The 26,954-nt window shown below is 50.9% G+C and overlaps 1 protein-coding gene across 1 annotated transcript in view; it reads right to left on the reverse strand.

Moving 5' to 3' along the window:
• CDH22 (cadherin 22) overlaps positions 1 to 26,954 on the reverse strand; it is an 83,729-nt gene that overhangs the window by 34,115 nt on the left and 22,660 nt on the right. Inside the window, exons 3-6 of the mRNA XM_061437809.1 lie at positions 21,504 to 21,623; positions 9,135 to 9,302; positions 4,282 to 4,475; positions 1,402 to 1,655 (exon numbers count right to left, since the gene is read on the reverse strand). Of these exons, the coding sequence (XP_061293793.1) occupies positions 1,402 to 1,655; positions 4,282 to 4,475; positions 9,135 to 9,302; positions 21,504 to 21,623 (736 nt within the window). The remainder of the gene's footprint in view (positions 1 to 1,401; positions 1,656 to 4,281; positions 4,476 to 9,134; positions 9,303 to 21,503; positions 21,624 to 26,954) is intronic.

Below are 26,954 nucleotides of genomic sequence, written 5' to 3' on the forward strand. Positions count from 1 at the left end.
ACAGCACCACAGCATCCCATGGCCTCCGCACACTTGCCGCTGCCCCTCTTCCTCCCGCGCCCCGCCCCCTTGCCTCTGTCTCTGCGACTGGCTTTCTCTCCAAGTCTCCTCTTTCTGTTCCTACAGCGTCAGGTCGGTTCCTCTGTCCTTTAGTTACTCCTGCCCTCTTTCCACTGGTTTTCCTTCTCTGGTCACTTCCTCTCACTGTTGGTCTCACGGCATCTCCAGGAGCCTCTCTCTTTTCTTTCTCTGTTTTTACATTTCATTCATTCACCATGCGTCAGGGAATGTCCACTGAGCGCTAGGCGGCGTGAGGCCCTGAGGATACAGCGGTGAACTTACACACGCATCCCTATTCTCCTCAAGCTTATCGTTTAGGGAGAGGGACAAAGTCATCAGGAAAATGGGTAGCAGGTTAGATGGTGATGAAGGACGAAAGAAAATGGATATGAAGTGTGGGGACACGTTGGGGTGGGGTTGACATTTTAAAAAGGGTGGTCAGGGAAGGTTGCACTGAGAAGGTGACTTTTGAGGAAAGTCCTGGAGGAAGTGAGAGGACCAACCCTGGAGATGTTAAGCAGGAGAACATTCCAGGCAGAGGGATCGGGTGGTACAAAGGCCCTGGGGTAGAGGCGGGCTGGGTGTATCCCTGGAGCTGTGAGGAGGTCAACGTGGCCGAGCAGAGTGAACCAGGGAGGAGGTGAGCCAGGGTCTGAGAGGTTACAGTCAGGCCACACCTACAGGGTCTGGGCTTTTATCCTGAGCCCCAGAGGCGCCTTTGGAGGGCTTTCAGCAGAGGAGGGCCAGTGGAGGGAGGTTTGGGCCATGAGAAGGGTGGGGCGGGAGTCAGTTGGCTCCTGTGCCCATTCTAGATTGAAGAGGGGTGATGACAGAAGCAGAGAGAGGCAGTAATCAGGCAAGAGAAACAGGTGGCCTGGACCAGGGCGGCAGCTGCGGAGGAGGTGAGAAGTGGTCAGATCCTGGAGACGTTTTTAAAGCAGAGATGACAGGCTTTGCTGATGGATTGGAGGGAGGTGTGAGAGAAAAACATAAGTCGAGGATGTTTGCAACATTTGTGACCTGAAAAGCTGGAAGGATGAAATTATCTTTTTTTTTTCCTTTTGGTGGAGGACCGAAGCTGAGCCCAGGTCACTGCCGCGTCTGTCACACCTGGTTCTCTCTCGTTATCCTGAGTTCCGTCTCTCTGCCACTGTTCGCGAATCTGATTCCTTTGTCTCTTTGGCTCCCGGTGGCCCGCGTCCATCGCTCTCTCCCCTCCTCCCTCACCACCACCGCCCCCAACCCCTCCCTGTCCCGTCCCCACCCCCTCTGCCCGCCGTCTGTCCGCAGGCGCTGGCGGGGTAGCAGGCAGCAGGCGTCGGCCCCGGGCGGGGGTCTCACCGGACGGGCCGGTTGGCGGCGTCGGGGTCCCGCGCCGTCACCACGCCGACCAGGGAGCCCACCTGCGCGTCCTCCTGTACCTCCAGGAGGCCGGAGGGCGGCCGGAACTCGGGGGGCTCGTCCACGTCGATCACGGCCACGCGCACGATCGCCTGGTCGCGGAACGTGCCTAGGTCAGCGAAGCGGGGGTCCACGAACTTGTTGAGGGCCTCCAGGACCACGGTGTGCACCGGCTGGGACTCGAAGTCCAGGCGCTGGAGGGGTGGGCGGAAGGGAGCAGAGGGCGGTGAGTGGGCTGGGGTCTGCGCCACACCTCCAGGTGAACAGAGCCCAAGTCTGGCGGGGGCTGGCCTCGCCCCGAGGGGGCGGGGCCGGCCCCGAGAGGGTGGGGCTGGCTTAAGGTCACAGTTGACTGAGGCATCACTGACTCAATGGCATCACTGACACACGGTCGGGTTACAGGTAGAGAAAGTCAGGCCCTGCTAGGGACAGTCTTGCTCAGGGACACAGGGTCACATACTGAGTCCCAGACTTCCTGCTACCCGGCACACGAGACTGGCCTTAATGTATTAATTTACAAAGCACTGTGTGCCAGTGTTCTAAATGTAGCGACTCATCTAATTTTACAGCGTCCCAAAGAGGCTTGTATTATTATTATCATCCTATTTGACACGTGAGGACATCGAGGCCCAGCAGACTCTGTAACTTACCCTAGGTCACTTAGCAGTTAGTCCCTGGCAGAAGTGGGATTCACATCCCCGGCAGTGGGGCTGTCAAGTTCCAGCCCTTAACCCCACTGCAGGAAAGGCACTGGATCTGTGGCTGCCCAGCTGTGTATCTGCGGGCAATCTGTTCAACCTCTCTGGGCCTCGGGCAGGAGAGTGAGATGAGACCTTCCTGGTGTATTATTGGTGGCAGCTGCTAATGTGAGTTGAGCCTGATAAGCTGGGTGGCCTTAGAGCTTCCCTCAGAGGCCTGGCTAAAGCTACGCTGTCCTGGTCCTCATCAGGGAATGCTGGTGGGTGACCCTCTGATGGACAAGCTGCATGGCTGAGTGGACTCTGGCCTCCTAAGGATAACGCCTTTAGAGCAAAGAGAAAGTGCAGTGGTGGAACCATGGGCATCACTGTTACATGCTGGGGGAGCCATCTGGGCAGCAAGGGCCACCTTCCTGGAGAACTGTCCTCTGTCTAGGGACCCTCCTTTCCTCTCAGAACCTCCCCTCCACACTCCCCCTTCCCCAACAGAAAAAAAAAAGAGAGAGAAAGAAAAGAAGGGCTACCTCCTCCCTCCATCCTGTTGCCTGGGAAATCAGGATGCAGGGAGGCAGGCTCGGACCTGGCCTGGGAATGAGCGATGGGCTCTGGAGCCAGGTCATCAATCAGGCGGGGGCTCTGCTCCCTGAGCCAGCACTGACTCCACAGAGACACCTCAGGCGCCACTGCTGGAGCAGGCGGGGTTGGGGTGGGGTTATGGGGCAAGAGGCAGGGAGGATGGGGGAGTTACTACAGGGGCATCACCGGGGATGAGAGCAAATGCTGTGCTGGGGTCCCCGGGCTGGGCTTGGGGCCTGATTCTGCTGCTCTGTGATGCTGGGCCTCCCCAGGCCTCCAGTTCCCCCATCTGTGAAATGGGCTCATCTTACAGTGAAGACAAGTGGAGGTCAGAAGACTGAAAGCCATGTAATGTTTAAAAGGGTGGATTCTGGAGACAGACTCCCTGGGGCCTTGTCCCTACAACTTCTCTGTAAGATGCTTGGCCTTGGGTGCAAATGACTGAACTCAGGGCCTCAGATTCTCGCCTATAAAACGGGCAATAATAATACTGAGAGGGTTGTTGTAGAGATTAAATGAGTTAATACATGGAAAGCATTGGAAAGGAGGCTGGCACGCTATTCACACTTAATTGAAAGTATTAGCCTCATATCCTTATCCTAGTTGAAAAAACAGAGTTTTCTCTATCCTCAAGCCCTCGTGGCCAGGGAGAGAGTTTGATTATTGAGTGAACGAAGGGCTGTCAGGGCAGATGTTTCTGTATGTCCCAGGAGGCAGAGCCTGGGCTGACGGGAACAAGATAGATTGTGGCTGAATGGGAGAAGGAGGAGCAGGACACTGGTAGGGAGTGAGTGTCCCATCCCTGGGAGTATACAAAGGGCTTACGACTGTTTGTAGGCCAGGCAGGGGACTCAGACCTCCCGTGGAACAGCAGGGTTGGAGTGGACAGTGTCAAAGGCCTGTGCACCCCTGAGTTGCCAAGCTTGTGACCAAGCCCTTGAAGATGATTTTTGCTTTTTTATCTGACCTCTGTCTCCTTTCCCTAGGGGGTGCTGAGTTTGCTGTTTGAGCTTCTGGTTCCTGGGCTGGTCAGTGGGTAAGGAGGCTGTTAGACTCAGGAAAGAAAGAGCTTTGGGATCACCAGACCCGGGTTCAAATCCTACTCTATCCCTTACAGGTATAATCTTGGGCAAGCCCTTTTACCTTTCTAAATCTCTGTTTTCTTACTTGTAAAAACAGTCATAATATGTTTTCCTTCCGAGGGTAACATCAAGATGAAAGGAAACAGTGAGTGTGAAAGGCCTGGTGTGAACTTGAAGTAGCACAGCGTAGTATGTAAGAGCACAGATTCAAATCTGGATTGACTCCTGGCTCTTGACTGCTACCTGTGCAACTTTGGACAAGTCACTTAACCTCTCTGTGTCTCATGTTCTCATTTGTAAAACGGGAAGGACAGCATTAGCGTTTTCCCAGGTTGGTCCAGCGTCCCTGGAGAGACTTCACCCCTGGAGTGAAGTGGGATGGGGTATTTGGCTGCTCAGTGACCCCCTACCCGACCCTGCTGCCCTGGGGTCTGTCTCCCCCATCGCTTCCGGGGCGGCCGCACCTTCTGCACTACGATGATGGCCTCCTGCGTGTCACTGTCTGTGATGACCTTGAACACGTGCCCGCTGCTGCCGCTCTCCTCCCTGAGGTGGTAAGTCATGTCTGTGTTTTCGCCCACGTCTGAGTCCTCGGCCTTCACGCGTCCCACGGCCGTGCCGATGGGGGCCGACTCCTGAATGCTGAACTGGTACATCTCTGTAGGGGATACAGTTGTGAGTGGGGATGGTAAGGCAGCCCCTCCCCCAGCTTCCACCAGCGCTAGGGGAGAGGAGGGGGGCTCTCAGATGGGCTCCTTGGAGCTCCCTGCTTGGCCAGGACTGGTGTTGGGAGAGACACTTCCTCTGCAGAAATGCCGGACACAGTGCAAAGAGGAGGGTTCTAATTCTGACCCTGGCTTTATCCCCTGATTGATTTGAGAAAGTGTCGGCAGTTCTTTGGGACTCAAGTGTCCTCATCTGCCCAAAAGGGGACAGAGAAGCACAGTGATCAAGGCTACGGCCCTGGAGTCAGTCCTGGCTGTGTAGTTCTGAGCTCTGGTTTTCCTCATCTGTAGAATGGGAATAATAATAGTGCCTTCCTAATAGCACTGTCATTTCCCAATTAACTGAGATGATAATGCATGTCAATTGCTTAGCACAGAGACTAGTATCTGTTCCCTACCCAATAAATGGGACACATTGCATTCAAATAGTCGGGCTGCACACTGATTTTTTTTGTTGCTGTGGATATTAATGATATTGGTTCCTTCATTTCCACATATTTATTGAGCATCTATGATGTCCCAGATGCAGCTCTATGCATTGGGGTTCCAGCAACAAGCAAAACAGACCCAAATCCCAGGGCTCACAGTGCTTTTCTCTTAACGGAAGGAGAAAGACACTAAACAATCATATCAGTAAAATAGGATGTCAAATGGTACTTGGGAGAAAAATAAAACTGGGAAGGGAAATGGGGAGTGATGATGAAGGTGTGTGTGGAGTTTTAAATAGGGTAATTGGGACTTTCCTGGCGGTCCAGTGGTTAAGACTCTGTGCTTCCAATGCAGAGGGCGAGGGTTCAATCCTTGGTTGGGAAACTAAGATCCCACATCCCACGGAATGCAGCCAAAAAAAACTGTAAATGTGGTAATCGAGGAAAAGACAACATTTCTGCAAAAGTCTGAGGGAGGTGAGGCAGTGAGTCAAGCAGATATTTGGGAAAGACAGAGGGAACAGCAGGTGCAAAGGCCCTGAGGTGGGTGCAGTGCCTGGCATGTTTGAAGACTGGCAAGATGGCCACTGTTACCAGAGTGGGGAAGCAGAGGGGAAACCAGAAGGAGTGAGGGTCAAGTGGAACTCAAATGGCTCCCTGCTGTCCTCCCAGAGTGGAGTTGAAGGTGGGGGTGATTTGCTAAGTGATGGGCCTGCCCAGGGGAAGCAGGGGCTGTGGCACCGGGGATGTGTCTCTTGGAGCCCCCACTGGTCTGAATACCCTTGTGTGGTGTGGCTGTCTCTGATTGACTCTCACAAGAGAGTCTTGGGGGGACTCTTAACACAAGCTGACCATGCCACTCCCCACTCTTTACCATAGCTCCCCACTGCACTTGGAATGAAGTTGTACAAGCCCCTTGGCCCCTGCTGACTTCTGCAGCTTCATGCCTCCAATGCCCCACCTCAACATGAGCCTTAGCCTGGCTGAAGTTCTTGTAATTCCTTCAGGATGACTTGCTCTGTGCCACCTCTAGCCATTCCCTCGCTTTATTCTCCTCTCTGCCTTCGCTTCCCCTGTTTCCTCTCCTTTTTAGTCTCAGTGACTATTACCTCCTGTAATGGGGAAGGTTCCCAGACCTCCAGGCTCTGGTCCCATGTGTCCAGGGCCCCCAGGCTTATCCTATTGTAAGGATTACTGCATTTCCCTATTATTTTCTGTTTATTCTCCCTCCCTCTGTCTTCTCCCTCCCTCCGGGCTGTGAGCTCCTGCAAGGCAGGGACCACATCTCTTATTCATCCGGCATTCATGGTGCCTGGCAGAACACCAGGCTGTCACATAAATGAAATGTTTGAGTGACTAGTGAGTGAATGAATGAAAAGCAGCATGAGTTACTAGTATACACTCACTAGATTAACACAAATGAAAGAAATCTGACAATATCAAGTATCAGTGAGGATATGGTATGATGGACACATGCATTTCTTCATGGGGGGAAACAATTTGGCTTTATTTAGTAAAGTTGAAGATGAGTTTATTCTGCTCCTCTGTAGACTAATGAAATTGCATGCAAAACAGCAGGAGGGACACATACAACCATGTTCAAAGTGGTGTCCTCTATAATAACCTCAGACTGGAAATAACACAAATGTCCATGGGCAGGAGAATAGATAAATCGTGGAATACTATACAGCACTGAAAATGAATGCATTATAGCTAAAGCAATAACATGTGATTTCACAAACATAATTTGGGGAGATAAAAAAGCAAGATGAATCATTTGTATTGTGAGTTTCAATTTAGATAAGGTTAAAAAACTTATAAAATTAAACTATAATGTTAGGTGATGCCTACATGGGTGAATCGACCCTAAAGGACTGGATAAAGAAGATGTGGTATATATGCATATTTATATATAATGAAATACTACTTAGCCATAAAAAAGTGAAATTTTACCACTTGCAGCAAGATGGACTTGGAGGGCATTATGTAAGTGAAATAAGTCAGACAAACAAAGACAAATATTGTGTGATATCACTTATATATATATAATCTAAAGAATATTAAAAAAAACATATTCACAGACATAGAGAACAAATTAATGGTTGCCAGCGGGAAGAGGGAAGCGGGCAGGGGCAATATAGGAGGAGGAGATTGAGAGGTACAAATTATTAGGTTTAAAAAAGCTACAAGAATATATTGTACAACATGGGGAATATAGCAACTAATTTATAATTAATTATAACTATAAATGGAGTAAACCTTTAAAAGTTATGAATCACTGTATTGTACACCTATAATTTACATAATATTATACATCAAAGAAAGTGAAAGTGTTAGTTGCTCAGTTGCATCCAACTCTTTGTGATTCCATGCACAGTAGCCCACCAGGCTCCTCTGTCCATGGAATTTTCCAGGCAAGGATACTGGAGTGGGTTGCCATTCCCTTCTCCAGGGGATCTTCCCCACCCAGGGACTGAATCCGGGTCTCCTGCATTGCAGGCAGATTCTTTACTGTCTGAGCCACCATGGAAGCCCCTATTATCTACTAACTATACTTCGATAAAAAAGAAAAAGAAAAGCAAAGAGATGATGGTCATGAAAGTGGATGGTGGTTAACTCTGGAAGAAGAGGTAGGAGGAGAAGTTATAATCAAGAAAGGACTTGTGGCCGCTTCTGGGTCCTGGTCAGCGGTTACAAGAGTGTTTGTTTTGTAATTATGTACTGAACTGGACATTTATATTTTATGCATTTCTGTTTGTGTGCTGTACTTCCCAATAAAGAAATAAAGAAAGAACAGATGAACAACACAGCTATATATTAAAAATGGATGACCAACAGGGTCCTACTGTACAGCACAGGGAACTCTGCTCAGTGTTATGTGGCAGCCTGGATAGGAGGGGAGTTGGGGGGAGACCTGATGGGAGGGGAGTTGGGGGGAGAATGGATACATGTATATGTATGGCTGAGTCCCTTTGATGTCTGCCTGAAAGTATCACAACATTGTTAATTGGCTATACTCCAATATAAAATGAAAAGGTTAAAAAAAAGAAAGAAAGAATACATGAGTGAATAAATAAGAGTCTTCCAGGGGCTCTGGCCCCTCTGTCTGCCCCCCTCCTTCCAGCTCAGGGCTGGCACACAGCCTGGCACACAGCAAACTGGGCGGCCCCGCCCCTTCACAGGGGCTTTGAAGCTTCCCCATCAAGTGAGTGGGGCTGGGCTGGGGGAGTGGCTGAGGGCGGCTGCTGGACTGGGTTCCCCGGGCAACAGCAAAGACGGGGAGCTGGCTGGCGGGCTCTGCCCACCCCACTTGGCGTCTGGACTGAGGCGCTTAGGCTGCGATGTGCTCTCAGCTAAGGGATTGGATTCCCTTATCTCTCGGGGGTCAGTCCCCTGTGGCAGGGCCTAATGTGAGAGCAGCAGACCTCAAGTAATGACTCGCCCGATAGGGATCAGCCCGGCTCCCCATGGCATTTAGTCTCTGCCAGCTTCGGCGGCTTCCTGGGCACAGCTTTCTCGTCTAAACCTGGGACGGAGGGGCTGGCTGGGCTGATGGGAGGTGGAGGACAGGACCAGAGAAGACACCCCCACTCTGTTGTGCCTGGGGAGGCAGAGAGTGGAAAGCACCCTCCCCCAGTTCAGAAGCACAGAGTCCTCCAGGCTCGGAGGAGAGGAAAAGCCCTGTCTCTCCAGACCCTGGCATTTCTATGTACAAATGATAGGTGCCCCTGGGCATGGCTGCAGCCTCTGTCTGTATGTCTAAAAGACCCCTGTGTCTGTCCCTCCATCCCCAGCATACCTTTGCAAGCTCAGATCAGTAGCAGATCACACATAATAAGCGTGACAGGGGTGTGTGCAAGGACCAGCTGGAGTGGGTGGACAGACAGGGGCTCACTCTTGGCCAGAAGCAAGGTGCAGGGAGGGGTGGTAAGTGTGTTACATGGATGTATGGAAAGTCAGACAACTTTGGGGTTGTCTCTTGCAAAAAGCAAGATTGGAGGGGGGAGGGGGTTGGGGTGACTTGGATGGATAGACAGCTGGACAGATCGGGGAGGCCCTCTATGGCGAGAAGGCTGCAGGGCAGCTTGGGGTCAGAGGGTGGCTGGGAAGGATGACCAAACAGACACACAGATCCACTCCTCCCTCTGGGAAGGCCTCACTCACTCTGCGGGAAGCGGGGCGGGTTGTCGTTGACATCAGTGACCACGATGGTGACGGTCGTGGAGCCGGAGAGGCCGCCCAGCTGGCCCGCCATGTCTGTGGCCTGGATCACCACCTCGTAGCGCTCCTGGCTCTCGCGGTCAAGGTCGGGCACGGCCGTCCGGATCACACCTGTGGGTGGGGGGTTGAGGCCAGGGATGCCCCTTGCCGGCTGCCAACTGATACAGAGGCCCCTCCCCAGGCAGAGGCCAGGCTCATTCAACTTCAGGAGGGGAGTTGCTGATGCAGAAGACACCGATACGACCACCGTGTAGGTGTGGGGCTCAGCATACACACACAGACACACACACACACCTGCATGCTTATACAGATAGGCTCACAGATAACTCACACTCCGCACTCCACACACACACACCCTCACACACACACTCCTCTCTCACACACATCAGATTCACGCACGCGTGTGTCTTCAGTTGCTCAGTTCGCGTCTAACTCTTTGAGACCTCACGGACTGTAGCCCGCCAGGCTCTTCTGTCCATGGGATTTTCCAGGCAAGAATACTGGAGTGGGTTGCCATTTCCTTCTCCAGGGGATCTTCCTAGACCAGGGATCAAACCCACGTCTTCTGCATTGTAGGCAGATTCTTTACCGCTGAGCCACTGGGGAAGCCCAGATACATGCAGATATACTCTAAAACACAAACCTTCCCATCCACTTGTACACAAAACACACACATTATATACAGACATATTAACATACATCCACACACTCACACACATACATGCATATTCACACACTCACATGCAACCCAAAAGCAACAGAATATGGACTATTTAGTTTACTAAAAAGAGGCATAAGGCCTAGAATCAGGCACTGTGTGACTCCCCCTTGAGCCTCCGATCCCACTTTCAGGGTCTCAGTTTCCCCATATGAGGGGGAGTCCCGACATTTTCTGGGTGAGCCTGGCCTGTGTCTGATTCATCCTGGGTCGGTGTCACTCAGCCCAGAGCCAGCCCCAGCGTAGCAGCTTGGTGAATGTTTAACTGAGTGAACTGGCCTGACAGTCACCCTCAAACACACGATGGAGTCACACTCGCCCGCACATAAACACTGATATGTCTCACACACTTAGACGTACTATTAATACATTAATACACAGGTAACACCTATGAGGTCACATGCACAGGCACACACATAGCTACTAGCACACACTTATTCTCACACACACACATACACCCTCCACGATTAAGTCATCACCCAGCCCTGGGGACCCCAGCCCTTTCCTCTGGGGCCCGGCCCTAGATTCTCTGTCCAGGCACCAGCTAATTGCTGATCAGACAACCCTTCAAACTGTTAATGGAAGTAGGCAGAGGAGCAGCAGGAAGGGGTGGCTGTGAGATGAATTCTGAGCAGGGGAAGGCTGGACTTCTGGTCTCCCAGACTCTTGCTTATACGGTGGGAGATCAGGCGGGAAGGGGGAGTTGATGAGCCAGTCAGAGTCCCCCCACCCCTGACCCACTTCAACCTGTGAACGCCAGGTGGTGGCAGGTGGTGCCCAGGGCCTGAACACCAGGTGGAGTCACGCACCAGCAGCCCCACGATGCGCCCCATAAAACCCAATCTCTCCCTCCTGATGTCCCCAGACAGCCCCTAGCCTCCAATAAAGGCAATAGAATGGGAGGAGAGGCTGTAGTGTGTGTGTGTGTGTGTGTGACTGGGGGAGCCAGGGGTGGTGCATCTAGGGGGTGTGCCTGCTTTTGTGGGATCCCATGGAGATACGGAAAGTGCAGTCTGTCTAATCAGGGGTCATGGAGACCCTCTATCAGCAGCCTTCAAGACTCCTCAATAAGCTCCCTCCTGGCTGCTCCTTGGCCTGGACTGATCTTTCCAAGGGCAGGGGAGACTTGGAAACAGACGAACTTGGGATACATCCCAGACCTGCTATTTGTTGACCAGGTGATCTTGAGCAAAACCCCTCACCTCTCTGGACCTCAGTTTTGTCATTTATAAAATGGGACCATCACATACCTCCCCAAAGAGCAGGATTTCCCCAACTGGCACCGTGGACATCTCGGGCAGGATAATTCCACCCACGAGATGCTGGTAGCAGCGCCCTCCCCCTCCCAGCTACAGTTCCAGACATTGGCAAATGGTCCCTGGGGGGCAGAATTGGTGCATAGTTTCAACTCATGAGAACTGCATGTGACAATAACAATAACTGACATGGATGTGCATTTACCCTGCGCTTGCCATGGTTCCAAGCACCTTAAGGGAACTGCCTCATTGAAATTGCTCATCAGCCCTATGAGGATGGTGCTATGATTATACCCAGTTTGCAGATGAGGACATGGAGGCACAGACAGGTTAAGTACTGGCCCAAGGTCGCACACGGAGAAAGTGCACAGTCAGGATTCCAGCAGGCTCTCTGGGGCCAGAGCCCATGCTGTGGACGGCTCTGCTGGACCTCAGTAAGGATGGTGGGCCCCTGCCCAGCCAGCCTGGTATCCCCCACCCCACCCACCCTCAGGTACAAGGGGAGAGTGCAGGCCTCTGATAGAGTGATGCTGCGCTTCTGTCTCAGCTCCTGAGAGAGCCCTTTCTCATCTCCGTCCTAATCAGGCAAGCCATGCTTCCAATCATGCACTGGGCTCCTTGCTCCATCTCCCTGGTGCTGGACCTCAACACTGGGATTGTTAGAGGAATCCCTTCTGGGGATTAGGGCAGGACCCAAGTCTGGGATGGTAGGGGCCCTACTGGGAAGGTGCCCTTGTGTGTCCTGTACCCTGAGGAGCTGAAGGAGGGAAAGAGCAGGAAGGGAAGAGAGAAGAGATGGAGGGGGATGAAAGTGAAGGAGAGAGAGACAGAGAGGAATCTGAGAGGTCAGAGCAGAAAGAGACGGAAAGCGCCACATATTCGGAGGCACAGAAGAAGGGAAAGGCAGGGAAGAGAGGGAAAGGGAGACCCAAGGAGAGACAGAGGCCTGGAGAGAAACAGAAAAAAGAAGAAAGCAAGGCCAAGAACAGCAAGGGCAGCATGAACAGACCTCCTCAGGGACGCCAGAGAGGCAGACGGACAGGGAGGGGTGGAGAAAGAAGGTGGGAGGGCCGAAAGGAGAGGGCAGACAGATGGACTGACAGGGGAGTGATCACGGGCCAGAGACGTGGTGGGGGGCTCCCTGCGTGAGCCAGGCAGAGGGGCGGGCGGGGGGGCAGGCCAGTCAAGCACTTAAGGTGGGCTAAAGAAAAGTGAAAGTGAAGTCACCCAGTCGTGTCCCAACTCTTTGCGACCCCATGCACTGTAGCCCACCAGGCTCCTCCGTCCATGGGATTTTCCGGGCAAGACTACTGGAGTGTCATTGTCAGAAAAATGCAAATCAAAACCACAATGAGGTACCATCTCACGCCAGTCAGAATGGCTGCTATCAAAAAGTCTACAAACAATAAATGCTGGAGAGGGTGTGGAGAAAAAGGAACCCTCTTACACTGTTGGTGGGAATGCAAACTAGTACAGCCACTATGGAGAACAGTGTGGAGATTCCTTAAAAAACTGGAAATAGAACTGCCATACGACCCAGCAATCCCACTGCTGGGCATACACACCGAGGAAACCAGAATTGAACGAGACACATGTACCCCAATGTTCATCTCAGCACTGTTTACAATAGCCAGGACATGGAAGCAACCTAGATGTCCATCGGCAGACAAATGGATAAGAAAGCTGTGGTACATATACACAATGGAGTATTACTCAGCCATTAAAAAGAATACATTTGAATCAGTTCTAATGAGGTGGATGAAACTGGAGCCTATTATTCAGAGTGAAATAAGTCAGAATGAAAAACACCAATACAGTATATTAACGCATATATATGGTATTTAGAAAGATGGTAGCAATGACCCTATATGTGAGACAGCAAAAGAGACACAGATGTAAAGAACAGACTTTTGGACTCTGTGGGAGAAGGTGAGGATGGGATGATTTGAGAAAATAGCATTGAAACATGTATATTATCAGATGTGAAATAGATCACCAGTCCAGGTTCTATGCATGAGACAGGGTGCTCAGGGCTGGTGCACTGGGATGACCCTGAGAGATGGGAGGGGGAGGGAGGTGGGAGGGGGGTTCAGGATGGGGAACACATGTACACCCATGCTGATTCATGTGAATGTATGGCAAAAATCACAATATTGTAAAGTAATTAGCCTCCAATTAAAAAAAAAAAAAGGATACTGGAGTGGGTTGCCATTTCCTTCTCCAGGAGATCTTCCCAACCCAGGGAATGAACCCAGGTCTCCCACATTGTAGGCAGACGCTTTACCATCTGAGCCACCAAGGAAATCTATGGGCTAAGCTTTGTCATTTATGTCTAGGATCTCACAGATGTGGAGTCTGGTGATGGGGCCACTGTGCATGGCTGAGCTTGTGGACCAAAAGCTCAGTGGCCCCGGCTCTGAGTGGGGCTGGGAGCAGGGGTCTGACTGAGATCTATGCTGTGGGTGATGTGCCACGCTTGTGTGACTGGCCTCCTTGCTGCCCTGTCACTTCTGACTGCAGAGGAACTGGGGACACTTAAGTCTTCATCCCTAGAAACGGGTCATGAAGCCGTGCTGAGTGTGTGAGCAGGTGTCCTCTCTGGACAACTAGGAGGTGGGTACCCTGAAGCCATGCGGCCTCTGGACCCTGTCCCCCTGGGCCACACCCAGTGACAGGTTGCTATGGTGATAGCTCCTGAGGAACCACGCCTGCTGGGATCCATGCCTTGGGTCAGCCTCTCCCATGCTGACTCCAGCCTCGGCCATAGGACTTGCTTTGGCCAACGGGACATCAGCAAGTGTGACAGAAGCAGAGATACTTGATAAACCCTTGTGTGCCAGGGCTTGTCTCCTTGGAACCCTGAGACCACTGCACCGTGAAGAAACCCAAGATGAAAGGCCACAGCTGTCCTAGCTGACCTGCCAGCTGACCGTTGCAATGTGAGTGACCCCAGCAAAATAACTGCCCAGCCAACCCACAGAATCGTGACAAATAATAAATTGTTGCTGTTTTAAGCCACCGTGTTTGGGGACAGTTTGTCACATAGCAGTAGATAGCTAACAGAGAAACCAGGATTCCCCAGCCCGTTCCTCTTCTGGGCTCACTCCTGTAGCTGCATTTCACTGGAGGCCATCTGGCTGGAAGGTCCAAGATGGCCTCATGTATTGATACATGCTGGGCAGTTGATCCTGGCTGTTCACCAGGCCTTCTCTCATCCTCCTGTGGGCTGGGCTGATTTCCTTAAACCGTGATCTCAGGACCATGTTCCAGGAGAGAAGCATGAAAGCTGCAAGGTCTCTTAAGACCTAACCTAGGAATCTGCAGAACATCACTACATTCCACTGGCCAAGGCAAGTTGTAAGGTGGCCCAGATTCAAGGGGCAGGGAAACAGACTCCTCCTCCCCCCTCGATGGGAAGAGCTGAAGTTACTTTACTAGGAGGCCAATTCAAGGATGGGAGGACTTGATGGCGTATTTTGCCATCTGCTCTCTTCCACACCCCATTCTACCCCCAACGTGGGGAGAAGCATCCTGGAAGCTGGTATCCACCTGAGAGTCTGAAGCAAAATTCTCAAATTAGCTCTTAAACCATCTGGTTCTGGATTTCCTTGGTGGCTTAGTGGTAAGGAATCTGCCTGCCAATGCAGGAGACACGGGTTCGATCCCTGGTGCGGGAAGATCCCACAGGCTGAGGAGCAACTAAGCCTGTGAGTTGCAACTGCTGAAGCCTGTGCGCCCTAGAGTCCGTGCTCCACAGTAAGAGAAAGCACCGCCATGAGAAGCCTGCGCACCACAGTGAGAGTAGCCACCACTCTCCGCAAGCAGAGAAAAGCCCGCAGCAATGAAGACCCAGCACAGCCAAAACGAAATGAATAAATAAAATCATTAAAGAAAAATCTGGCTCTGAAAATTCACTCATTGACTCATTTATCAGGGCCTTACTGAGGGGCTATCATGTGCCAGGGCTACACAGAGTCAGATAAGAAGTAGCACAAAAATGAGGGACTTTAGAGTCAGAGAGATACAGGTTCAAGCCCTCTTTCCACCATTTATATGTTATCTGACCTTGGACCTTAGAAAGCATCACTATGAACAAAGCTAGTGGAGGTGATGGAATTCCAGTTGAGCTATTCCAAATCCTGAAAGATGATGCTGTCAAAGTGCTGCACTCAGTATGCCAGCAAATTTGGAAAACTCAGCAGTGGCCACAGGGCTGGAAAAGGTCAGTTTTCATTCCAATCCCAAAGAAAGGCAATGCCAAAGAATGCTCAAACTACCACACAATTGCACTCATCTCACATGCTAGTAAAGTAATGCTCAAAATTCTCCAAGCCAGGCTTCAGCAATATGTGAACCGTGAACTTCCTGATGTTCAAGCTGGTTTTAGAAAAGGCAGAGGAAACAGAGATCAAATTGCCAACATCCGCTGGATCATGGAAAAAGCAAGAGAGTTCCAGAAAAACATCTATTTCTGCTTTATTGACTATGCCAAAGCCTTTGACTGTGTGGATCACAATAAATTGTGGAAAATTCTGAAAGAGATGGGAATACCAGACCACCTGATCTGCCTCTTGAGAAATCTGTATGCAGGTCAGGAAGCAACAGTTAGAACTGGACATGGAAAAACAGACTGGTTCCAAATAGGAAAAGGAGTTCGTCAAGGCTGTATATTGTCACCCTGTTTATTTAACTTATATGCAGAGTACATCATGAGAAACGCTGGACTGGAAGAAACACAAGCTGAAATCAAGATTGCCGGGAGAAATATCAATAACCTCAGATATGCAGATGACACCACCCTTATGGCAGAAAGTGAAGAGGAACTCAAAAGCCTCTTGATGAAAGTGAAAGTGGAGAGTGAAAAAGTTGGCTTAAAGCTCCACATTCAGAAAATGAAGATCATGGCATCCGGTCCCACCACTTCATGGGAAATAGATGGGGAAACAGTGGAAACAGTGGCAGACTTTATTTTTCTGGGCTCCAAAATCACTACAGATGGTGCCTGCAGCCATGAAATTAAAAGACACTTACTCCTTGGAAGGAAAGTTATGACCAACCTAAATAGCATATTCAAAAGCAGAGACATTACTTTGCCAACAAAGGTTCGTCTAGTCAAGGGTATGGTTTTTCCTGTGGTCATGCATGGATGTGAGAGTTGGACTGTGAAGAAGGCAGAGTGCCGAAGAATTGATGCTTTTGAACTGTGGTGTTGGAGAAGACTCTTGAGAGTCTTGGACTGCAAGGAGATCCAACCAGTCCATTCTGAAGGAGATCAGCCCTGGGATTTCTTTGGAAGGAATGATGCTGAAGCTGAAACTCCAGTACTTTGGCCACCTCATGCGAAGAGTTGACTCATTGGAAAAGACCCTGATGCTGGGAGGGATTGGGGGCAGGAGGAGAAGGGGACGACAGAGGATGAGATGGCTGGATGGCATCACTGACTCGATGGACGTGAGTCTGAGTGAACTCTGGGAGTTGGTGATGGACAGGGAGGCCTGGCGTGCTGCGATTCATGGGGTAGCAAAGAGTCAGACACGACTGAGCGACTGATCTGATCTGATCTGATCTGACCTTGGGCAAGTTCTTAACTCTCTCTGAGCCTCAGTTTCCAATTCTGTACAATGGGACTACTCAGTGGAAAGGGCTCTTATGTGGGTTAAATGAGACAAAGCTTCAGCAGCAGGTCCCACATTTTGGAGATGCCTTGAGGATTCCCCCTCCTCAAGTCCTGGGTTGTGGACCCCATAAATCAGTTCCACAAGCACCGAGATCCACAGTGGCCTTGTTCGTCATCTTATCTATACAGTCCAGCACATAGTAGGTGTTTGATAAACATTTTGACTTACGGACCTACAACCATAGACCCTCTGCCTGCCTCTCGCAGCCTGGGTGTAGTTGTCTGTCTGTATCTGGCTTCTCTGTTGGAGCAAAAGCCCATGAAGGCAGAAACCAGATCCAGTGCATCATCCTGACCCCCAGGATCTGGCACTTACAAGGGTGAGTTTCATTCCCTCTTCAGGAAGCCAATGTTTCTGGCTCAGCTAAGAACGTTCCGCAGAGATCTGGAAGTCTCTGAGAGCCAGAGGCTTTCTATTCTTGCTGGGATGGTGGCTGGGCGGGGGCTGTTAATGAGAACCTGGCCCTGGCTCCCCACAGCCTCGTCCTCACCCGACGCCCCCAGTTCCAGCTGTTATCCTCCCCGCCCCCGCTGTCCCCTCCAAATGCTGCAGAAGGGGCCCTGGAGCCCAAGTGACGCCTCATTAGCCCCGCAAATGCCATCCCTGTTTTCCCAGTGGGGGGTCTGCTGGCAGGCCTGGCCTTTAAAACACACACGCTAATTTCTCCTCTGGCACGGGCCTCGTGGCGCCCCGCCTCCTCCCTTCTCTCACACCTTCCTCTCAGGCCCCGTTCCGGCTCTGCTCCCTGCTATCTGCACAGCAAGAACAGACTGTACCTCGCCGCGGCTGCTAAATATAGACCCGCATCAGCGGAATATTCCTGGCTGGGGAAATGGAGCTGGGGCTGGAAATGGCACCAGGGCGGCTCCTACCCTGGGGCCGAAGGCTCGGGGAGGAAACATCGAGTCCTTCCTGGGCAATACCTCCCCAAAGACCCTTTCAGACTGTGGAAGCTGAAGGATCCTGAAAACAAGGACCCCGTTTGTGTTTCTCCACTTGCCTTGTCCTGTGCCCACTTTCGAGCTTCTTGAGAAGTGTTCCTGCCCACCCAGGCTCCACGGTCTCCTACTTGCCACCTTCCTCCCGGCTCTCTGCAGCGGGGGATGCTCTTTCTTAGAATCTGGCCATCCTCTTCATTCTCTTGGAGTCTGATGCTTCATCTGCCCACCCCTGTCACCTCCCAGACTCGGTCCTGGCCCTGCCCTTATTTCTCTGGCCTGCCTTTTCCTTCCCACCTTAAAGCTGATGAAGGCATGAAGGTTGCATCACCATCATCCCCAGGGGTTGCACTGAGCCCATCACACCCTCATTGCTCCCTGGCCTGCATCTTCTGTCCTAGATACCGGGTGGCCGACCCCCTCACTTTCATTCAGGGCTCAGCCCCAGTGTCACCTCCCCAGAAAGGTCTGTCCTGATTTCCTCATCGAAGTCTACTCTCTTATCCTGCTTAGGTGTCTTCCTAGCACTCATTGCTACTCAGTATTATGTTGCATGTTTATGTGCTTGTTTCTGTATTTCCTACTTAAAAGCTCCGTGAGGGTAGGGTCTCGGGTTTGTCTATTGCTGCACTCCTAGGGCCTGGAGACAGCAGGACATGTACAGGCGTTCAATAAAGAGCTGGTGAATGAATGAATGAATTCTCCTACTGGACCCTCCCAGCAATCACGTGAGATGAGTATTATTATCTCTCTTGTGCACACAGGGAAGCCAAAGCTCAAAGAGTCCCAAGCGTTCTTGGAGCTTTACGCCCATATTTCAGATGGCCCATTCTAGACGATTCTTCCCTCCTCGCATCTTAAAGCCAATGGAGTTAAAATCGAATTAAATAGCTCTGCACCAGATCCTGAAGCATACTCAGTAATTCCTCTGCCCCGCGACAGTTTTCTTAAGCCACACCCATCCTTTTGTTTTTGTAGATGGTGCCCCTTTCCATCCCAGGTGCCGATGTTAGGAAACCCCAGATCCCTTCCTTAATCTAGTCCTGTGCATTCACCCAGGTCTCCAAGGTTTGCCCTTTGCAGGATCTCACTGTCACCCCTCATTCTCCCTCTTTAGCATCTCCATGAATCTTCCCTAGCAATCCCGAATCATCTCCGGCCCCCAACAAGAAGAAGCAAGTTAAGGAGTCTGGGTGGGTCTGAGAAAGGGCGCAAGCTTTGACTTTTGTCTTTCGGGGCTCTCTGCTGGCACCCCAGGCTCCTGGGTGTCCCTGAATTCAGTGCTTGCTTCTGAGCCATGCTATACAAGGGCAGCCCGAGGGATCTTGTTAAAATGAAAACCTGAGCATGTCACTTTCCTGCTTTAAAGTCATCAATGAACCCACAAGGTTGGCAAGGGGGAAGGGAAACAAGCTCTCTCCTAGGCGGCTCTTCGCAAGTGTAATCTGGTACATTTGGGCATTATCTATCCTGATTCCAAAAGCACATGCTCTTTGACCCAGCTTTTCCACTTCCCGAAAATTATCCTGCAGATACACTCACACAAGCACAAAATGATATATGTATGAGGTTATTCACTGCAGCATTGTTGGTTGTAGGAAAAGATTGGAAACAGCGTAAGTGTCCATCAAGAGGGGACTGGTGAAATAAATTTCAGTGTATCCACAACAGCTGTTAAATAAAAGAATGAGGAAGCTCTTTATGTGCTGATATGGGATAATCTGCAAGATGTATTGTTAAGCGAAAAAGGCAAGCAGTGTGTATAGTGTGTGTTTATAGCTACCATTTGTGTAAAAAAAAACCCAACAAACAAATACATGTACCTACTTTCTTGTACATGCATAGAATAGCTCTGGAAAGATACACAAGAAAATTACATTGGTTGCTTTGGGGATACAGACCAGCTATCTGGGGGACTAGAAGGGGTGAAAAATTTCCACTAAATACAAATTTGGGCTTTTTTGGGGGCTGTGCTGGGTCTTTGTTGCTGTGTGTAGGCTTTCTCTAGTTGCAGTAAGTGGGGGCTACTCTCTAGTGGGATGTGGGCTTAGCATTGCCGTGGCTTCTCTTGTTGCAGAACAGGGGCTCTAGCCTCACGGGCTCAGGAGTTGTGGGTTGTGGTACATGGGCTTAGTCCCTCCGTGGCACATGGGATCTTCCCAGACCAGGGATCAAACCTGTGTCTCCTGCATTGGCAGGCAGATTCTTTACCTCTGAGCCACCAGGGAAGCTCCCAAATTTGGACTTTTTGAATCTTGAAATGTATTATCTATTTAAAAAAAAAACAATATTTTTCAAGTGAATGAGTTCAAGGTCTCATAGGATATACACACCACGGGCTCCCTTTGGGGTTGCAGCTTCTGAGGGTGAGAGTGCTTTTCCTTCCTCTCTTTTTAAAAACATTTCTTTCATGTTTGAATGTTTTCTAAAATGTATTAGTTTTGCAAGGAGGAAAAGTAATGCAGATATTATGTGTAAGAGCATGTGATTATAGACTGGAACCCTCCCTCTAAACAAAACAAACTCACATACACACAATATCCCAATCTCAAATCTATCAAACACCCTCCCACCCCACTGCCCTTAGAATAAAATCCAAGTGCTTTGCTTGCCTTGCACGCGACGCAGCCAGGCCCCAGCCAGCCTCTCCACGTCCCCTCTCCACAAGCCTCTTCCCAAGTCCTGAGTTGTTTACAATTCCCCTTATGCCTCAGGCTGTTCTCTTCCTCCCAGTTTTGCCTGCACCATGCCCTCTGCCTGGAATGCCCTTCTCTGCATCTCGGTCTGGCCAGCACTTTATCCTTTGGAGATTGCTACCACTGCCTCCGAGAAACTGGCATCCTAATTGCCCAAGCAGACGCCTGTCGCCCTGCCCCCACTGGACTAGGAGCCCCATGGTGACTTTCGATAAGCATTCGGTGGTGTCTGATGTCTCAACCCCTGCCTTCTCCAGTCCCAGGGACAGTGAGGGCACTGCTCTTGGCATTGGCAGCCACAGCCAGCTGTGGGACCTCGAGTGAACCAGTTCGCCTCCTCCTCTGTCCTCTGTGCCACTCTGGCAAGCTGCTGCCCCACCCCGGGATGTACTCAGGTTCTAGCCTCTGAGTGAGTGAAGCAGTGGACAGTGGGAGGGGTACTGCAGCATTGCTTGGTGGTGCTGGGGAGAGCAGTGAGCCAAGACCTTCCCTAACGGTCTTGGCTTCTGTCTTCCCATCAGATCCTTAACAACTGTCACTTGAACAGAGGTTTCACAACTGCCAAAAATGTGCCTTGCACAGGCCCACTGCTGTCCCCTGCTACCTGTCAGCCCCCAGCTACACTTATGACCATGGCCGACTCGTATGGACTGCGGACGCGTCCGCCCAGTTTAGTTCCTAGGCCAAGGTGAGGGGCCACGGAGTTCAGATCTCTGATGTCTTTTCAGGAGGCTCATAGTGGTTGCCTCCCGCCTTTTGGTTTCCGTGCCAGTCTTGCAGGTGCCTCCCACTCCATTTTTCCCCCTACTGCTCTGTCGTCTCTTCCTACCTGGCTGCCCTCCATCTCCGCTACCCTGGGGTCTCCTGGATCCAGTGAGATGTTTCGGTATCCTGTCCTAACCTCAGCGCTGTTGGTTGGAAGTCTGAGAACAGAAGTCCGTCCGCCTCTCTGGCCCCGCCCCACCCCTTATGCCCCGCCCCGGCCCCGCTTATGGCCCCGCCCCTTGGACTGGTCCCGCCCCTCACCGGTCTTGGGGTCCACGGTGAAGTGATGCTCGCCATCCAGCACGCTGTACACCAGTCGAGCGCTGCTGCCATACGTGGGGTCATCCGCATCCGAGGCCATCACCTGCATCACCGATGTGCCTGGGGAACAAGCGAGACAGAGGTCAGCTGGCGCCGCTGTGCTCGTTCTCTCCACCTCTCCCCACCCACGAGGAGCTGGGAAAGGAGACTAAGGCTGGAGGTCACTGAAGCCAATCCTTTCACAGTCCCCTTGTCCACATTAAGCCCCAACCCGCTTCCAGATCTGGGGACCTTCCCAGTAGCACGAGCAGGACCAGGGAGCCAGATCTGGATTCAAATCTCCTTTCCCAGCCGCAGGACTCTGGCAAGAGAAGAGAGCCTCTCTGAATCTCAGTTTCCTCACCAGAAAAATGGGGACAATCCTGGTTCTTGTTCATGATGGAACGCATTTTAAACTCCCAGTGTACAATGAACGGGCTCAGAGCCGTCTCTCACTGGTGGTGGAAGTGGTTAATTTCACCAGTGAAGGTCATCACAGTCAGAGTTAGAGCTGAGACTGGAAACCATGCACTTTACTCCCAAAGCAGGGCTCTTTCTACCCATCCCAACCCGTCCTGATTTCTCAAGGAAATTCTGCCTTCTTCCTCCCACCCTCTATACTCCCATCCCCACCATGGAGGGGGCATGTGCAGAGGTCAATGCAGAAGGACAACCAAGTTTACTGAGACTCAGCAGCTAGTGTCTCTTGGCCCCCAGGCAAAAGAACAGCAGTACCCAGCTCTTGCTTTGGGAAGTAGTTGGCTGTGGTCCTTGGTGCCCTCCTCGCTCCTCCCCCCTGGTGCCCAGACAGTCCCCAGTCCCAACGCACACACTTTTCCTCATGCTTTGCACGTAGGCTGCTGGGGAGAGTATAAATTGGATAAAAGTCCATCAAACAGCGGCAATTAAGTTATTGATTTTCGACGCTGCCTCATTAAACTGGGAGCTTCTCTCGGCCTGTCCCAGAGATGGCTCTAATTTGACATCATGTTCAATTTGACGAAAGCAGAGCTTGGGACGTGAGGCTGGACAGGGTGCAGATGATGGAAGGGGTGGGGGAGGGGTTGGATGGGGGGACGGGCTAAGCTGAGTGGTCCATCAGAACCTTTCCAGAGAGGAGGGGATAAGACCCAAGAGGGAGTCATGAAGGCTTGGGATGTGACCCAAGGGGGATGAGACTCAGGCATCACTACAAGGAGATGCCCCCTTCTGGGTGCCCTGCTAAGGCTCCAGATAGAGCCCTCCTGGTGGGCTGGGCTCTCTGGGCCAGCGGGGTGGCATGCTGGGGGGTGCAGCCAGTTCACTGCCTGGCTAATGAGTGAGGCTCTGGAAGTGCTACTGCAGCAATTCTGCTGAGCCCAGACTGCCGCCCGCCTCTCCCGCCTCCAGCCTGGGGCCCTCGATCATTCCAGACAGACACATGTATTTATTTTTCACTCTTTTGCATTTCTCATTTCCCTCTCCGTGTCCCCCCCTCCCAGCCTCCTAAACCGGCCCTGCAATGCGCCTCTCTCTTTTGGCGGCTCCAGCTCTGCATCAACCATGTCAGAGTTGCCTGGAGAAGCTGAGAGGAAGAGGTTTGGGCAATCCCCCTCCCTCTTGATGCTAGGTAACCAGGGTCTTCTATTCAGGGCCAGGGCTTGATCCCAGGCCCCTCCTCTTAAACAGAGAGAAGAGAGAGTAATAGATGTTACTGAGCACTCACGGCATGCCTAGCTTCACCAGCCACTTAAATCCATTATCTCTAATTCTCATAGCATCTCTGAAAGGCAGAGTGGACCTCTCTAAATTACAGTGGTGGGGGGAGGAGAGGTCAAACAGGGGAAAAGACCTGAATGGGGACACAGAGTGACGAAGTGGCGGGACTTGAACCCAGGACTCTCTAAGGTCAAAGTCCTCTGGAAGCCAGAGTCAGCACAGACACACGGTGACTCTGGATGGTGGCCCGCTGTACTGAATCACAGTCAGTGACTCCGCCACTCTTAGCAGTTTGACCTTGGGACTGTCATGAACCCCATTTTTGCCTCAATTTCCTCCTTTGTGAAATGAGGGTGAGAGTACCATCGTACTCCTGGGATCGATTTCAGAATTCAAATAGATTTCCATATTCAGCAGCAAGGAAAGCGCCTACCCCCATGCTAAGAACTCAATAAAGGCAGGTTGTTGTTGTCTTCTCAGGAGGCGCTGCAGGCCTGTATACAATGGCACAATCAAGCCTCCCTCACAGACATACTGAAATGAGAGACGATACATACAGCATCAGGCTCATGGTGGGCGCTCAATAAATAGTGGCTGCTGTAACTGTTGTGAGAGAGGATCTCCCTGTCACTCTCCTCTGCATGTTGCCCCCACCCCCTGGGCAAGACACAATGCTGGGTTGAGTGATTCCCCAGGGACATGGCTGAGCTCTCTCTCTCTCTCCCTGGCTGTATCCTAGAGACTCCCGCAGCGATGATGGAATCATTTCCCCAATCTGGGGTTCTTTATTGCAGCCATTACAGTTAATGCAGACGCATGGGGATGGTGAAGGGTCAGTGATTCACCCCTGGTTCCCCAGGCCCCACACTCCCTCCCACCTCCTTCACAAGTCAGCATCTCCCCAGAATCAGCAGACAAATGGGTGCCGGGCTTGTGGATGCTGTAGGACCACTTTGTGCCATCCCCCTAAGTTTAGCAGATTGCATTTTACAATGCGCCATCACGCTCTTCTCTCCTTCAGTCCTCATGCCAACTCGATGAGGTGGATGCGGTGACATGCTGGCAAATGTTTAACCATTGGCTCTGGGGGATGGAGGGGTGGGGATAAATGCCCTGCTTTGTAGGGTTTGCTGATTTCTATGGTGTAAATACTCTCACCATGGCCAATTTCAAACTACCAATGTGATATGAAGTGGCTTATGAAACTCCTGAAAATCAATATTTGGCTCTCATGAGCTGATACAAGCCAACTTCAGTCTACTCCTGCATCATTTCCATTTTACAGATGAGGAAACTGTTATGCACAGCAAAGGGTGGCAAGGTAAATTAATAATGAATAGTAATGAAACCCATTATTACATAAATGTCTTCAATGATAATGATAGATTAGGTTTATTAAATAACTACCTTGCACTACATGTTATAATAAGCTTTTTATGCATAGTATCTCATGGAATTCACATAATAGAGTCTTGAAGTAAGCCCTATTAAGATTTCTACTTTGCAGGTAAGGAAATAGAGGCTGAGTGAAGTTTAATAAAGAACCCCTTTTGTCTCAACTTCATCATCTGTGAAATAGGGGTACTCAGGACCATTGTAAGAACTCAAATAGATTTCCTTGTTTAACAGCTGGGACAGTGCCTGGCTAAATTCATCTGGCAAGGAAATAGGAGAGGCAAGATTCAAGCCCAGGTCAATCTGATGTCAAAACACACAAGTATCTTGCCTTATAAGGTAGTAGGGTGGGGATCAATAAGAGCAGAAGTAGACAGGCAAGTGAGAGAAGAGTCAAAGAAAGGAGAGAAAGAAAGAGCAGGAGGAGAGCAAGGAACTGGATTCAAGATTCTCCCTCCCTGGTATTTAGTTCAAGCCCAGACTTTCAGACAGAGAAAGCAATGGCAACCCACTCCAGTGCTCTTGCCTGGAAAATCTCATGGGCGGAGGAGCCTGGTAGGCTGCAGTCCATGGGGTCTCGGAGAGTCGGACACGACTGAGCGACTTCACTTTCACTTTTCACTTTCATGCATTGGAGAAGGAAATGGCAACCTACTCTACTGTTCTTGCCTGGAGAATCCCAGGGACAGGGGAGCCTGGTGGGCTGCCATCTCTGGGGTCGCACAGAGTCGGACACGACTGAAACGATTTAGCAGCAGCAGCAGCAGCAGCAGCAGACTTTCAGAAGCAGGGCTTCAATTGGCTAGGTTGAGCCATTCGCTGTCCGTGGTGCTGCCCCTAGCCCTTCTGCTATATGAGATTAAGGGCCTAATTCCAGACCGACGTAGGAAGGATTGCCCAAAGGATTCTTGCATAAACAGGATCGCAGAACTCCAGGGCTCCATGTAGAATGTTGGATATGGAAAGGCTGCTCCTTGAGGGGCACAGAAACCAGTGGTTCTCAATTTGGCTGCACATTAGAATCTCTTAGGAGCTTTAAAATAAAACTGATGTTGAGCCCCAACCCAGATTAATTTAATAGCACTCCCTTGGGGGTGGAGCACAGGCAAGGGTATTTTAAAAGCCCCAACAGTGATTCTAAAGTGCATCCCAGACTGAGAACTGATGCCCTAGATGCAACCCCGGATTGAACTGATGAGGAAACAGAGTCACAGAGAGACTCAGTGCGTTTCCCCAGGTGAAGTCACTAGTAAGTGGTAGGAAAAGATTCCAATCCACATCTCCGTAGCCAGCATGTCACCCTCCTGGACTTGCTGTGCCTGCACTGAGACCGACAAACAAAAGGAAGCAGCCAGTATGACACAAGCCACCAAATCAGCATGAGAAGTTGGACACTCCTACAAAGAGATGCCCCTCGCAACTTCATGGAGACATGGGACTTTGGCATCAGAGAGTCCTGGGTTCAAATCCCACCACTTCCTCACTCTGTGCCCTCAATCAAGTCTTTCCCTTGTCTGACCTTTTTCCTCACAGTTTTCCTCGAAGTCAGAGGGTCACACTCTGCCTCTCAGAGATGTTATGGGGATTAGAGATGATGGATTTAAGAGGCTGGTAAAGCCAAGCATTTAGTAAGTGCTCAATAAGAGTTTATTCCTTTCTCTTTTCTCTATATGGTCAGAAGATCTCTGGGGCTGTGTCTTTGCTTGTGAGTGGGAGACTCCCAGGCACCAGTATCAGGAGGGAGGGGGCTTGCACACCCTTCATTTCTAGTTTATCTGGGTGGCTCTGACATGGTTAATCATGGGTCCAGAACTAGAATCTATGCTCTGGCTCCCAGATCAGAACACTTTCTCTTCTCCCTTTAACCATTGCTGTTTATGAAATCCAACTGAGGCCCAGACATGGGCCCCAGAACCCCAAGCTGCTCAGGGAGAATGTGGTGCCATGTGGAGTGGAGGTCCGGGGTTGAAGACAAATTCTCATTCCAGCCCTGTCCTTGGCTCTCTGTGTGGCTATGGGACAACTACCCAACCTGACTGGGCCTCAGCTCCCCTTCTGTAAAATGGAGATAACACTTTATGCTTCCGTATCCTGGGTGAGGGAGACCCCTTGATGAGATGAAAGAGATAAAACGCTTTGGAAAAGAACAGAGTCCTCAATCGAGGTGACCAAGTGTCGTTATTGTGAAGATGTTTGTAATTATTATCATCCTGTTTCTTCCCTACCTCCCTCTGCTACCCTGCTGGGCCTGGGGAAACCCTTGGCTCACATTTAGCTTCTCAAACATTTATGAAAAATGAGTCCCACCCCCTGCTGCTG

The sequence above is a fragment of the Bos javanicus genome, chromosome 13, assembly GCF_032452875.1.
Source record: "Bos javanicus breed banteng chromosome 13, ARS-OSU_banteng_1.0, whole genome shotgun sequence".
Lineage (NCBI taxonomy): Eukaryota > Metazoa > Chordata > Mammalia > Artiodactyla > Bovidae > Bos > Bos javanicus.